Source organism: Lutjanus erythropterus, chromosome 21, assembly GCF_056507025.1.
Source record: "Lutjanus erythropterus isolate fLutEry1 chromosome 21, fLutEry1.hap2, whole genome shotgun sequence".
Classification (NCBI taxonomy): Eukaryota; Metazoa; Chordata; class Actinopteri; order Lutjaniformes; family Lutjanidae; genus Lutjanus; species Lutjanus erythropterus.
In genome coordinates this window covers 20,042,385-20,055,756 of record NC_139337.1, presented here as the reverse complement: position 1 = coordinate 20,055,756, position 13,372 = coordinate 20,042,385, and the positions used below count along the sequence as shown (strand labels likewise).

At 37.4% G+C, this 13,372-nt stretch overlaps 2 protein-coding genes across 3 annotated transcripts; both read right to left on the bottom strand.

Annotated features, from left to right (window-relative positions):
- Positions 1-786: 786 nt before the first annotated feature.
- On the bottom strand, positions 787-7,745 carry LOC146307599 (solute carrier family 22 member 13-like). 2 transcript variants are annotated; one of them, XM_084746754.1, is made up of 9 exons: positions 6,933-7,745; positions 6,705-6,808; positions 5,621-5,775; positions 2,490-2,655; positions 2,227-2,347; positions 2,039-2,133; positions 1,719-1,933; positions 1,513-1,621; positions 787-985 (listed from the first exon to the last, which is right to left on the bottom strand). In XM_084746754.1, the coding sequence occupies exons 1-9, from the start codon at positions 7,305-7,307 to the stop codon at positions 787-789; spliced, it is 1,539 nt and encodes a 512-aa protein (XP_084602880.1). In that variant the 5' UTR covers positions 7,308-7,745. The 2 variants fall into 2 exon arrangements, with proteins under 2 accessions (XP_084602880.1, XP_084602879.1); XM_084746753.1 differs by lacking the exons at positions 787-985; positions 5,621-5,775; positions 6,705-6,808; positions 6,933-7,745 and adding exons at positions 3,678-3,832; positions 4,200-4,303; positions 4,552-4,941 and having other exon boundaries at positions 1,579-1,933.
- Positions 7,746-7,928: 183 nt separating this feature from the next.
- LOC146307598 (solute carrier family 22 member 13-like) lies at positions 7,929-12,414 on the bottom strand. Its single transcript, XM_084746755.1, has 8 exons — positions 12,040-12,414; positions 11,831-11,934; positions 11,021-11,175; positions 9,885-10,177; positions 9,705-9,799; positions 9,310-9,524; positions 9,093-9,201; positions 7,929-8,265 (listed from the first exon to the last, which is right to left on the bottom strand). The coding sequence occupies exons 1-8, from the start codon at positions 12,412-12,414 to the stop codon at positions 8,067-8,069; spliced, it is 1,545 nt and encodes a 514-aa protein (XP_084602881.1). The 3' UTR covers positions 7,929-8,066.
- Between the last annotated feature and the right edge of the window lie 958 nt (positions 12,415-13,372).

Genomic DNA, 13,372 nt, shown 5'->3' with positions numbered 1-13,372 from the left:
TTTTATTTTTGCAAATAACTTAGAAATAGGAATTGAAATTCATGTTGGGATATGAACATTTGAATTCCTGTGATTTTTAAAATTCCTGTGATAAAATACACCAGAATAAAAACAAATGACAACATGCAAAAAGTGGATGCAGACTCAAAACATTATAGTTACATTACATTATGTGCTTAAGTACTATGCCAAGACTGTCAATTTAATTCCTGCATTTTAAAAACCTAATAAAGTACAGTATTTTGCTCTTCATTATTTTCGTCAACATGGCACTTCACTCCCTGTTGGCCCATTCTCTGGTTTTCTGAAATGAAAATTAGAAATAAGGATTAGTGTTAGAATTGTGTTACTTGCCCTTAAATAATACACATAGTTTTTATGTATATATATATGTATATAACTTATTGATGCTGCCTGAGGAAGAACGCCAAGCTTCAAATGTGTTGCAGTCAGAGTAGCTGCTAATCCACAACTTTTTAAAAACTGTTATATTGAGTGCAGGTATTTGTGTACACACTTAACATACATAGCATTTCCCCTCTTTTTGTTTGTGTCTTTAAAGTCATATTACATTTAGGTATTTATCAATTTGTTCCTTTAGAGAGTCTGTCACCAAACTACTGAAATAATGAAGTTCACACCCCTGTGAAAACTAATGTCCAAAAAATGTAGAAGCAAAACTATTGCAGGTTTAAATTTAACACTATCACTTGTCCATAAGATCAAATAAGAGTGAAGAATTAATATCTAATGTATTTCTAAACTGTGTTGAAAGGGTTCATCGTCTTACTTCACTTCAGCGTGGTCCTGAAGTTCAACATTGAGGGTTTCAGGCAGTAGCAAAGAGAAACCTGCAGCAGCAAGGGGGATGATGCCGTATATCAGCATGGGGATGGTGTGATGGTAGACCTCCAGGAACCTGACCAGTGGCGCGAGGATGCCCCCAACACGAGCACACATTGCGTTTAGACCGAAGCCATTCTGCCTGCAAGAATATACAATGGACTCATCAGTTTGTTAATTTAAACCCAATTCCAAAAAGTTGGGATGCTTTGTAAAACTTAATAAAAATGTTGACTTGTATTCATTTGTATAGAGTGCAAAGACAGGATATTTCAAACTGATTAACTTAATTTTTTTTTTTTTGCAAATATACACTCTCATTCTGATTTTGATGCCTGCAACATGTCAAGTTGGGACAGGAGTAACAAAAGAAAAGCTGCAAAAAAGACAAAGGGCACATACAGGAGCAACATATGACGCCATCCAGATATTTTCTTTTTCATGCCCTACCCCAGCTTTATTGAAACATGCTGTCGGCATCAAATGCAGAATGAGTGCATGTTTCCCAATCAGTTTGGACAGGAAATATCTTGTCTTTGTATTGTATTCAACTGAATACTGATCTGATGTTTTTATTTACTTTTACACAGTGTCCCAGTTTCTTTTGGAATTGGTGTTTGTAGTTAATATGTCTTTTTTGTTTGATCAACATCAGTAGACTGACATTACCTTAAAACGGTAGGATATAATTCTGTAGTGTAAATATAGCAAGTGGCAAAAGCGGCAGTGGCAGAAAATTTTCCCAGTACGGCCATGACGGTTATCACCACAGGAAGATCTGATAGATAAATAATATCAAATAAGCACTGAATAATTGACATCCATATGACAGATATTTTCACATATTAAAAACATGTACAAAAATTAAAAGATACCATTTGGGATCGCAAGGACCAAGAGGCAACCAGCACCCGCAAAAAGCAGGGTGCCTATTTGACATAATCTTCTTCCAAGGTGTTCAGTTAGAGCCAAACAGCCGAGCAGTGCGGGAATTTCAACAATAGCAAAGACAAACTGTGTCAGGTAGATATTCAGGCCAAAACTGCCAATATTCAGGCTCAGTCCATAATATAGCAGACTTGTTGAAAACCTGGTATGAGAGATGAGAAGATGGTGTAGTTTAAATACTTTAAAAAAGAATTGTTATGGCATGATTTAGTTTGTACTATATTTTAAAAAAAAAACAAAGACACACCAGTTAAAGCCCATTATGAAAGTTCGTTTTCTCAAATATGGAAATCGTAAGATGTCCAACATACTTCTTCTTTCAACGGTTCCCTCCATCTCTATCTAAACAAGTGAAAAGTATGTAATGTAAATAGTTTTTCATTGAGAGCATCACTGGATTTTGGTTGAAGCCAAAGTGTGTTTGATGCAGCTCACATTGTCCAGCAGATCATCTGGTACCGTCCTCCCATTCACCCTGGCTGCCCTCTGGAGCTCCTTTAGTGCCTCCTCCTTGCGGCCCTGGGCCATGAGCCAGCGAGCTGACTGTGGCAGAAACCTAATCGGAATACAGGTCAAAATCAAAAAGTAGGATTTCGAGTGTTAATGCAGTTCCTGTCCCAACAGTGCAGAAAAAGCAACGACATGATTGGCGCATATGGACTAGTACAGTCATGCATGCAGCGTGTGAGGCTGCTGACCAGTAGAGTATTCCAAGAAGAAGAAGGCCAGGGCTGAAGAGCACCAGCTGCAGGATCCTCCAGTTGTGGATTCCATAAGCGAGGCCAGACAACACCATCAGTCCAGCGGGATAGGAACAAACCATGACCCATGTGGAAAGAGCAGATTTAGAGGTCCACTCCACCTCTATGAATGAGATTTTACAATAGATTGCGGATTGTAATTTTAGGTAACACATGTCCGGTAACACATTTGAAAAAATATGCATAAGACTGTCATTTCACTGCCATAACTATGTCATGAACAAGAGGGAGTTAGTAATTTTTGACATACATTTTAAAGCAAAGTAGACGTTCAAACTGGCCATCGTGGATATTGGAGGCTGCACTCAGTCCTTAAGTCTGAATCAATAACATTTTAATTAAACACATTGTTTTTACTCGAGCTGATAATCAAAGTAACTGCGGAGTTAATAATCTTTCTTCCTTCTTGTCTCTGCTGAGAGTTGCACATGCACAGTAGCAATCAGCGTTTTCCCCCACCATGCTAACATAGTCAATGTCTAGATGAGTCTGGTTGAAATGGAGATCCTGTAGCCTCTGAGTGGTGACATCATCGGTTAAAAGTAACTAATACTCTGAGTAGTTTTTTGACGAATACTTTGTACTTTTACTTAAGTATTTTTCTAACACTAGTACTTTTACTTGTAATTGAGTAATATTTTAGCAGTGTAATAGTACTTGTACTTGAGTACAGATTTTCAGTACTCTTTCCACCACTGAAGACATGTCACATGTCAACTGTGAATTTAAAATGACACAACAGTCACACATATTCATAGAGACTCCTTTATGTTCACAACAGGTGTCATGACATGGTTAAGCCAGTATAATGAAAGTCTTATGTACACTCCTTCATGTCATTCTGATTTTTTTTTACTTTTTATTATTATTATTTTTTTATTTTTATTTTTTTGCATTTTTTGTATGCTTTGGCCAATGGACTACAAATTACAAACTGTATACTTTATTTTTCAAAGCCACATTGTTTCAGATTTTTGATCATGTTTTTCTATGTCCTAGGCAGCCACTAAATTCATGTTTATTGTGTGAGTGAAAACTGGGAGTGTGACTGGTCAAAGAAGCTCTTAATGTCAAAAACAATAATAATAACAATGACAATAAAACTGTTAAAAACAGCAAACCTACCCATCACAGATGAGAGCATAATCAGAACAAAACTTGAACTCCCAGAGAAAAATTTGAGGACCATATAAACGTAGATGTTGGGTGAGAAAGCAGTGCCCACACCAAACAACAGCACGGCAGAGTTTGACAGTAGGATTGCAAAGCGTCGCCCAAATCTGGAAAAAGACAGGAAGAGAATTACAGATGTTTGAGGGACACAAAAAGTGAAGTTTATCTTTTTTGAAGTTTTGTGTTTGACTACATTGTTTTTGAACAATCTAACAGCCAATGTTTATATTTCTTTACTTCTTGGTTACAATGGAATAGTTTCAGTCGGGTTTCTGGTCTTTGACTTAGTCTTTCCATGTTAATTATTACTTGTTTAGACTGAATGATGACACACTTTTGCATATCCATCATGTTCATCTTCAGGTAGAGCATAGCTTTTTCTAAACCATTTTGACCGGTTAGCATTTTGTTGTTGTCATGTTTGTCAACGTCAAAGCACCAGCATTTTTTTTTTTTTTCATTTTACATTCATACCTGTCAGAAATTGTCCCATACACCAGCCCTCCAACCAGAGCACCTGCCATGGCGACGGACTGTGATATCTCAATCAAACCACTCTTCTCACAAACCAGATCAAACTGAAAACAACGTGACAAGAGAAGAAGAATAGATCAGAGAAATGTCTTAGGGCAGGGCCACAGCGAGGGATCAATTCATGAAACATAGAGACCCTGGGGGAACGGTGGAAGCAAAACAATTAATTTGCTTAGTTCTGTCTGTCAATTGAATATCCTCCATATTAACAATCCTAAAAAAAATATTATTTCTCATTTAGTAAAAAAGTGAAGTGTGTTGCTCTGTGAATGTATAAACAAGCGTTTCTTACCTCTGTCACAATGCTGGAAGCACCCATGGGTGCCTCATAGTCCCATCCATCTATACATCCAGTTGTACTGTTAATCCCATACGCTTCAATGGTTTCCAAATCCAAATCCACAGGTGTGAACATTTTACAGCTTTCAAACCCTCCATCCTTGTTCACAGGGAGGGTGAGATTTCTTTGTGCCTCATCCGTCAGGTTGGGTCCACGCTCCAAGATCCAGTCAGTGTTACACTGATGTGGGAAACTCAGTCCTATAAACACCTGACCAATCGTGTCAAAAGGAGAAAACCATACAGAAAAGAATAACACAGCCATTAACAGTTTCTGAAACAAACCAAATCCGCCAATTTCCTGTAGGATCTGCCCGAAGTCACTCATATTGATATGTGGCTGCCTTTGCATTGGTTCCTTATCAAAGTGCAGTGTGAGGTATGAATAAACCTGCTTTCCAGTACAGTCGATAAGTATATCTGATCTTGCTGATTAATCTTTTACCTGGCACAAGGGTCTGCAACCTGAGGCTCCAGGGCCTCATGTGGCTCTTTGGCTCCTCTCCAGTGGCTCCCTGTAACTTTGGCAAAAAATTATATGGAAATGAATAATATTATATTTTTTAAATATTTTTTATGGTCTATGGGAAAGTTGACACAGCTCAAAATGAAGAAGTTTTACCAACTGCTGATCTTTTGTTGAGATAATTTACTTTTCTTCTTTAGATTAACTTAAAAAAAAAAGAGTTTGACAAACCTTAAAATGTTGTATTTATCTCAGGAAGAATAGTAAATTATCTCAACTAAAGGTCCCAGGGTTTAATTTGTATTCTAGCACCAACCCATGTTTTTATTTGCATGCCTCATTCTCCGACTGACATTCTTCAAAACCGTAATTTTTCAGACTTTTGAATATGTTTTTTCTGTGTTCCATCCAGCCACTGGATTCACATTTATTGTCGGAGTGAAAATCTGGAGTATAGTTTAAACAAAAAAAACTGTTCCAACAATAAAAATAACAATGACAGTAAAACAATTTAAAGTAAAGTCTTTCTGATTGTGGTTTTAAAAAGTGGACATACCCATCACAGATGAGAGCATCACCAGAACAACACTCGAACCCCCGGAGAAAAATTTAAGAACCATATAAACATAGATGTTGGGTGAGAAAGCAGTGTCTACACCGAACACCAGCAAGAGAAAGAGTGAAAGAAGGATTGCAAAGCGTTGCCCAAATCTACAAAAACAAAAGAAGAGAATTACAGATGGTTCAGATACTTTTTAAAGAACACAAAGAGTTAAGTTTAGTTTTTTGATCTTCTAAAGTTCTTTATTACTCAAGGGACTGAATGGTAGCACACTTGTACATATTGATAACGGTCACGTGTGTCCAAAGGTAGAACATAGCTTTCTCTATCTCAGTCTGTCATCTATTGTTAGTTTGCTATTCATTTTATATGTGTTCATTTTATGACAGGTTCATTTTATAGAGTAAAATATACCAAGTAAAATATAATTAAAGAGAATATCTTTCATTATTCATTTATTTATAAAGACTTGTTTTCCTTTTCAGTCATATTGATGTGATGGGTTGCAAATTATACCTATAATTTGGATTGATTGTGTCTTTGTCAATAACTGTTGTGTAATAATTACTTAGTAACCATTTAGTTAATGACAGGTAATGATGACATTATGATTCAGTACACAGTAACTACTCAGTATTATTTATCACTTTACTTTATGGGACACAAAAATAAAAAGCAATAAGTAATTAGTACATTAATGAAACATCACTAGTTTTGTGCTATTCACCAGCTGGTTCAGAGTTAATCAGGAACCATTCATAAAGAAAGTGGTCACTATTAATGAATGAATTAATTCACAGATACTCATCAGCAAGTAACTAATGATTCATAATACAGGATCTTCCAGTCTGTTCTCTAATAAGTCATCGTTATTTTCTATATAGTCCCCAATTAGAAATTATTTGGGAAATACTTAACTGTTCATCAATCATTAAATTGTTTCTTATTTGTTTGTCATTAACAAATGGTTCACTGGCAGTTAGTTCCATATTGATTTCTTGTTCATTCTCTGATAAGTATTCAAATATTTGTGTTCCTTTCTGTAAAATGTTACCCTTTTGTCATTTTACATTCATACTTGTCAGAAGTGGCCCCAAACACCAGCACTCCAACCAGAACACCTGCCATGTAGATGGACTGTGATACTTCAACCAAACCACTCTTGTCACAAACCAGATCAAACTCAAATTAATGTGAAAGGAGAAGTTAGAATAGGTCAAAGACCTAGATCTGTGGACAGAGGGATCAGTTCATGAAACTTAGGTAAACACACTGTTTCACCAAGCAAAAACATTCATATACTTACATCTGTCATAATGCTGGAAGCACCCATGGGTGCCTCATAGTCCCATCCATCTATACATCCAGTTGTACTGTTAATCCCATACGCTTCAATGGTTTCCAAATCTAAATCCACAGGCGTGAACATTTCACAGCTTTCATACTTTCCATCCTTGTTCACGGGAAGGGTGAGATTTCTCTGCTTCTCATCGGTCAGGTTGGGTCCACGCTCCAAGATCCAGTCAGTGTTACAGTGATGTAGGAAACTCAGTCCTATAAACACCTGACTAATTGTGTCAAAACCAGAAAACATGATGGGGAGGCATAATAAAACCAATAACTGTTTCTGAAACAAACCAAACTCCCCAATTTCCTTTAGAATCTGCCCGAAGTTGCTCATATTCTTAAGCTGCTGAATTTGCAGTGTTCCCTCATTAAAGTGCAGTGAGACTTGGATGAGCGCCAGCCAGCGTCACACAGATCAGATAATTAACCTTTAATCTGTTACTACCCCAGACCGACGTACGTTTTCACAGTACCTGTGGGTGTTTCAATACTGAACAACAGCAATAGTTGTTATGGATCTACCAGTCACAAAACAATAAAATGAGCAGTGATACAGACAGTCATAAGAAATATAGTCAAACTTTGTTTATGTAACAATATTAACATAACATTCATACAATGAGCTTTGTGGTGCAGAGGGACAAGATAAATCAATAACGTCTGGACTTTGGACATATCCTGTTCTGATTACTTTTGCTGCTCTGTCTCTGACAGGGATACATGTAAATATATTATAATTTATACATTATAAAACTTTGAAATAAAATAAAATCTTTCAATAATGTTTGATCCTTAATAATTACTTCTAAGTATGATGTCTGCATCCTAAACTGTAGTTAAACTTACAAAAACAGACAGACTTCATAAAATCAATCAAAAAAAGAAACTAAGAACTTCTGATTATGATTTCATTACAAATTACAAGTTTGTGCTCTCTTGTGTCAACAATGTATCTGTTCCTTGTGGGTCCATTCATAGGTTTTCTAGAATCAAAAATGTAAAATAGTATCATAATATATAATTATTTCCTATTAATAGTCAGTGTATTTTGTATACATGTGTTTTTTTTCCAAACTCAGTCTTTATACTCAGCTCATTTCATCTCAATTTGGTCCTGAAGTTCAGCATTGAGGGTTTCAGGCAGTAGCAAACAGAAACCCCCAGCAGCAACAGGGGTGATGCCATATATCAGCATGGGGATGGTGTAATGGAAGACCTCCAGGAGCCTGATCAGTGGAGCCAGGACGCTCCCCGCCCGAGCACACATGGAGTTTATGCCGACACCACTCTGCCTGTAAGAATGCACAATGGACTCATCACGAAGCCCACAGTGAGCAGTTTTCCCATTTGGGTTTGACTTGAGGGACCTCAAATGCTGAACAATCCTGAGAACTTCTCTGGTAGTGATTAGAACCCCATGCAATGAGGGATATCAGGTACTTAGTTAGCTTTTGTAAGCTAGCTTTATAAATATACATGAGCAAATGCAAGGTACTTGTAGGAAGACACTCTATCCATTTCAGAACCATTTGAAGTGCACATATTAAAGAAAATGGTTTTGAAGAAAGAAACTATTTCTTTTTTACTGTACTTAAATATACTGTGAGCTTGTCTATGGTGAACTTTTATTTTTCATAAAGACGGTTACAGATGTTGCTGGGGGGCCTGTAAAAGTGATATGTATTGTATATAGTCGTATCTTAAGTAAGCTAATGTTAACAAAACACTGGCAAACTAGTTAGCTAATCTACATCAATTTTTAGCTAGTTAGTTACAGCCGAGAGTTAATGTTAGCAAAATGCTAGCTAAGTAGCTAGCTACATCAATCATCAGCTCATTGGCTAGCATTTTACTAACATTAGCTCACTTAAAATGTGGTAGGAAAGGAGACAGGTGACTGATGTTCTGCCAAAAATGGGCGGGACTTAAGAAGGGTTAATTGCATGTATATACAGTATAAATGTATATATTCCATTCAAGACACATTTAAGCTCTGCAGTCTATCACTATTTAACACTGCAGTCTATCACCATAATACGTACTATTAAAAATAACAGATCAGTGTGACCAAGATAGCTCATGTAATCATCATGAGCAGCAGCAGAAAGAGTGGCATTACCTTAAAATGGTTGGGTATAATTCTGCAGTGTAAACATAGGCTGAGTTGATAGATGCAGTGGCAGCAAATTTGCCCAGTACAGCTATGGTTGTTACCACCGCTGGAAGATCTGTTGGGTAAATCATATATTTGAAAAACATACTGCACACTGAAAACTTAACAGCTCTGTAACAATGGAGTCAGCCAATTAAAACATGTCCAAGGATTTACAAAGTACCCTTTGGGATAGCAAGGACCATGAGGCAAGCAGCACCCCCAAAAAACAGGAAGCATGATTGGCATATTCTCCTTCCGAAGTGCTGAATCAGAAACACACTGCCCAGGTTTGCAGGGATTTCAACAATGCCAAAGATGAGCTGTGTGAGGTAGATATCCAGGCCAAAGCTGCCAACATTTAGGCTCAGTCCAAAGTAGAGAATACCTGCTGCAAACCTAGTATCAGAGAGAGACATTTAGTTCAGTTTTCCTACATAAAACCAGGGTTACTGGGACAAATGCATACTATTACTGCTGTAACTATTACATATAATTGTACTATTAACGTGTCATCTATAGTGATTAATTGACTGAGAAAGACTTGAGCAATTATATGAATTAGAAAAAAAGACACACCAGTTAAAAGTCATTATGAGGGTACGTTTTCTCAAAGATGGTATTCGGAAGATGTCCAACATGTTTTTTCTTTCAGATGTAACCTCCACCTCTAGCTAAGAGGAGAAGAAAGAGAAGAAAGTGAACACATTACAGAGAGATTTATTCACAGAGAGGTACATTGTGTTTGATGCAGCTCACCTTGTCCAGCTGATTTTCTGGGACAGTCCTCCCGTTGATTTTGGCTGCCCTCCGAAGCTCCTTTTGTGCCTCCTCCCTCCTGCCCTGGGTCATGAGCCAGCGAGGCGATTCTGGGAGAAACCAGTAAAACATTCCCAACACAAGGACAAGAGGGCTAAAGAGCACCAGCTGCAGGATCCTCCAGTCGTGGATTAAATACGCAATGCCAGACAATACCATCAGTCCGAGAGAATAGAAGGCCATGTTGATCAAGGTGCAAAGAGCAGCCTTAGAGGGACTAGTCCACTCAATCACTGTATGACAGATGAGGATTGTACATATTATTTCAGTGGTCACAACAGTGTTTAGTTTGTAGCGTAGTTCCTGCATGATTTTTAATTCAAACTACTAAAGACTTTTCCCCATCCATGCTTGTGAATGACTGAGCCTTTCAAGGATGCCCCTGTAATACCCAATCATGATGTTGTTACCTGTTATCAATTAACCCATTTATCTGTGAAATGCTCCAAACAAGTGTTTTTTTTTTAGCACTGAACAACTTTCCAGTATCTTGTTGCCCCTCTCCCAACTTCTCTGAAACATGCTGCAGCCATCAAATTCAGAAATTATTTATGTTTACAACAAACAACAAGATTTATCAGCTTGAAAATAAAATATCTTCTCTTTTGTACTGTGTTATATTAAATACAAGCCAAAAAGTATTTGCAAATCCATGCATTCTGCTTTTGTTTACGTCCCAAATTGTGGTTTTGGATGTTCCAGGCAGCCACTGAAGTCACTTTTTTGAATGAAAACAAGAGTATGACACCCCTTCTTAGAGGTTAACTTAAGTCTTTACTAAGAATATGGTTAAGTGTCTTTGACAAATGATCATGAGGTGATGTTAGTCATCCACATTAACATGACATGATACTTTCTTCTAATCCTGTGCCAGTATTTTACATCTCAGATAACTTTGATTTGAATGCAACAGAAGTATCTCTAATGATGCCTGTTAACTCTCTCTCATAAGATAAGGCAATATAACTCAGTATGCTTAATGAAAAAAGAGTACAAAAAGACAGACTGATAATATCAATTGATCATATCATATCATATCATATGTTGAATTAAAACTATGGAAAAAGCAGACCTACCCATCACACATGTGATCATCACATTGACAATAGCTGAACTCCCAGAGAAAAATTTGAAAACCATGTATATATAGACGTTGGGTGTGAAAGCAGCCCCCACACCAAACAAGAGCAGGACAAGGACTAAAAGCAGGATCGTAATACGCCGACCAAACCTACAAAGAGAGAAGAAAGAGTATGTCATCCTCCTATACTTTATTAACTTTATTAGCATGAAATCACTCTGCACATTTCTCAGAACTATTTAATTTACATTTTTATTCCTACTCATTACAATAACATTCCTATTATTGTACATTTGAAAGGCTAATTTCATTCTTTTCTTATTACAGTTATGACACTAATATATGTCATCAGAACATGTCATTTCATAATTGGTTCTCTATGTTAGAGTGTTGTCTGTAAAGGTATTGGTCACTGTTAAAACACTTTTTAGGCAGCCGGTGACTCAAAAGAGGAACACAGGTTGATCAATTTTCGATCCATTGGTAATGCAATAAATTAATTTAAAACTATATAATACTATCAAAATACCACTATTTTTTTAATGATAATACATAGAATATGAGATCACAGAAATACAATTTTAAAAAAAGCTCAAAGATCTTTCTTCCTTATTATTCCCCTTTATTTTAAGGGGAATACTTTTTAAGGGGAATACTTAGTAACACTGAGTCACATCATATAGATCTTTGTCTGCAGTGGTGGTTGTTTAACAGTGAAGACAAATCTCCCATGATTGCACACTGCTTCACAAAATCATCAAAATACACCAGAAACTCATGATAAGAAAGTGTTATGGGTTCATACCTGTCAGATACTGCCCCAAACACCAGCGCTCCAACCAGAACACCTGCCATTGAGACGGACTGTGACACCTCAATCAACCCACTCCTGTCACAAACCAGATCAAACTGAAAACAGGAAGGAAGGTGACAGGAAGAAAAAAGGTGAAATAAATAAGAACTGAAAGCAGGGGACCCAATACACGGCACTCAGGGACATGGTTTTTGTTTTACCTGTGTCACAATGCTGGAATCACCCATGGGTGCCTCATAGTCCCATCCATCTATACATCCAGTTGAACTGTTGATCCCATACGCTTCAATGGTCTCCAAATCTAAATCCACAGGTGTGAACATTTTACAGCTTTCAAACCCTCCATCCTTGTTCGCAGGGACGGTGAGATTTCTCCGTCTCTCATCGGTGAGGTTGGGTCCACGCTCCAAGATCCAGTCAGTGTTACACTGATGTGGGAAACGTGTGGCTGTGAACACCTGACCCATCGAGTCAAAAGCAGCAAACATGCCAGGGATGCATAATGCAAATAATAAGCGTTTCTGAAACAAACCAAACTCCCCAATTTCCTTTAGGATCTGCCCGAAGTTGCTCATATTCTTAAGCTGCTAAATTTGCAGTGCTTTCTCATCAAAGTGCAGTTTAAGGTACAGATGAGCCCGACCCAAACTGGCACGTGACCAGCATTATATCTGAATCACAAATATCTTATCTTTATAATTAATCTTTAACCGAGCCAAGTACAATTAAAGAGTGTGATATGGTACTATGATGTAAGCTTCCACCAGCTGTAAAAGTTTGACAAATAAGATAAAATGAGCAGTAATAAGTCCCTTTGGCACATGCACTGCAATCATGTGTAGCAGACAGGACAGCATTGGTCACATGCTATTGGTGCTACCAATTCCTACAGGTGTCCCAACTTTTCTTGATTCCTTACAACCCCCTCTCTGTCTGCATAAAAGTGTCAGGTAGATATTCAGGCCAAAACTGTCAATATTCAGGCTCAGTCCATAATATAGCAGACTTGTTGAAAACCTGGTATGAGAGGTAAGAAGATGCTTTAAGTTTCAACGCTTTAAAAAATAATTGCTATGGCATAATTTAGTTTGTTAATATACTATATTATAATATACTATATTACTACTATACTATATTTAAAAAACAAACCAAAGACACACCGGTTAAAGCCCATTATGAGAGTCTGTTTCCTCAAATATGGAAATCGTAAGATGCCCAACATACTTCTTCTTTCAAAGGTTCCCTCCATCTCTATCTAAACAAGTGAAAAGTATATCATGTAAACAGTTTGTAATTGAGAGCATCACTGGATTTTGGTTGAAGTGTCCTTGATGTGTGTTTGTGGTACCGTGTTTGTGGTACCGTCCTCCCATTCACCCTGGCTGCCCTCTGGAGCTCCTTTTGTGCCTCCTCCTTGCGGCCCTGGGCCATGAGCCAGCGAGCTGACTGTGGGAGAAACCAGACAGAGGGATCAGTTCATGAAACGTAGGTAAACACACTGTTTCACCAAGCAAAAACATTCATATACTTACA

Excerpts from the sequence above, each read along its gene's own strand:
- LOC146307599 (XM_084746754.1), bottom strand. The coding sequence starts at position 7,307 with ATGAGCAACTTCGGGCAGATTCTAAAGGAAATTGGGGAGTTTGGTTTG. Across the intron at positions 2,656-5,620 it reads GATGCTCTCATCTGTGATGG|AGGTGGAGTGGACCTCTAAA; the intron begins GTATGTCCACTT and ends TCTCATTCATAG. Across the intron at positions 2,134-2,226 it reads CAGATGATCTGCTGGACAAT|ATAGAGATGGAGGGAACCGT; the intron begins GTGAGCTGCATC and ends TCACTTGTTTAG.
- LOC146307598 (XM_084746755.1), bottom strand. The coding sequence starts at position 12,414 with ATGAGCAACTTCGGGCAGATCCTAAAGGAAATTGGGGAGTTTGGTTTG. Across the intron at positions 10,178-11,020 it reads GATGATCACATGTGTGATGG|TGATTGAGTGGACTAGTCCC; the intron begins GTAGGTCTGCTT and ends TCTGTCATACAG. Across the intron at positions 9,800-9,884 it reads CAGAAAATCAGCTGGACAAG|CTAGAGGTGGAGGTTACATC; the intron begins GTGAGCTGCATC and ends TTCTCCTCTTAG.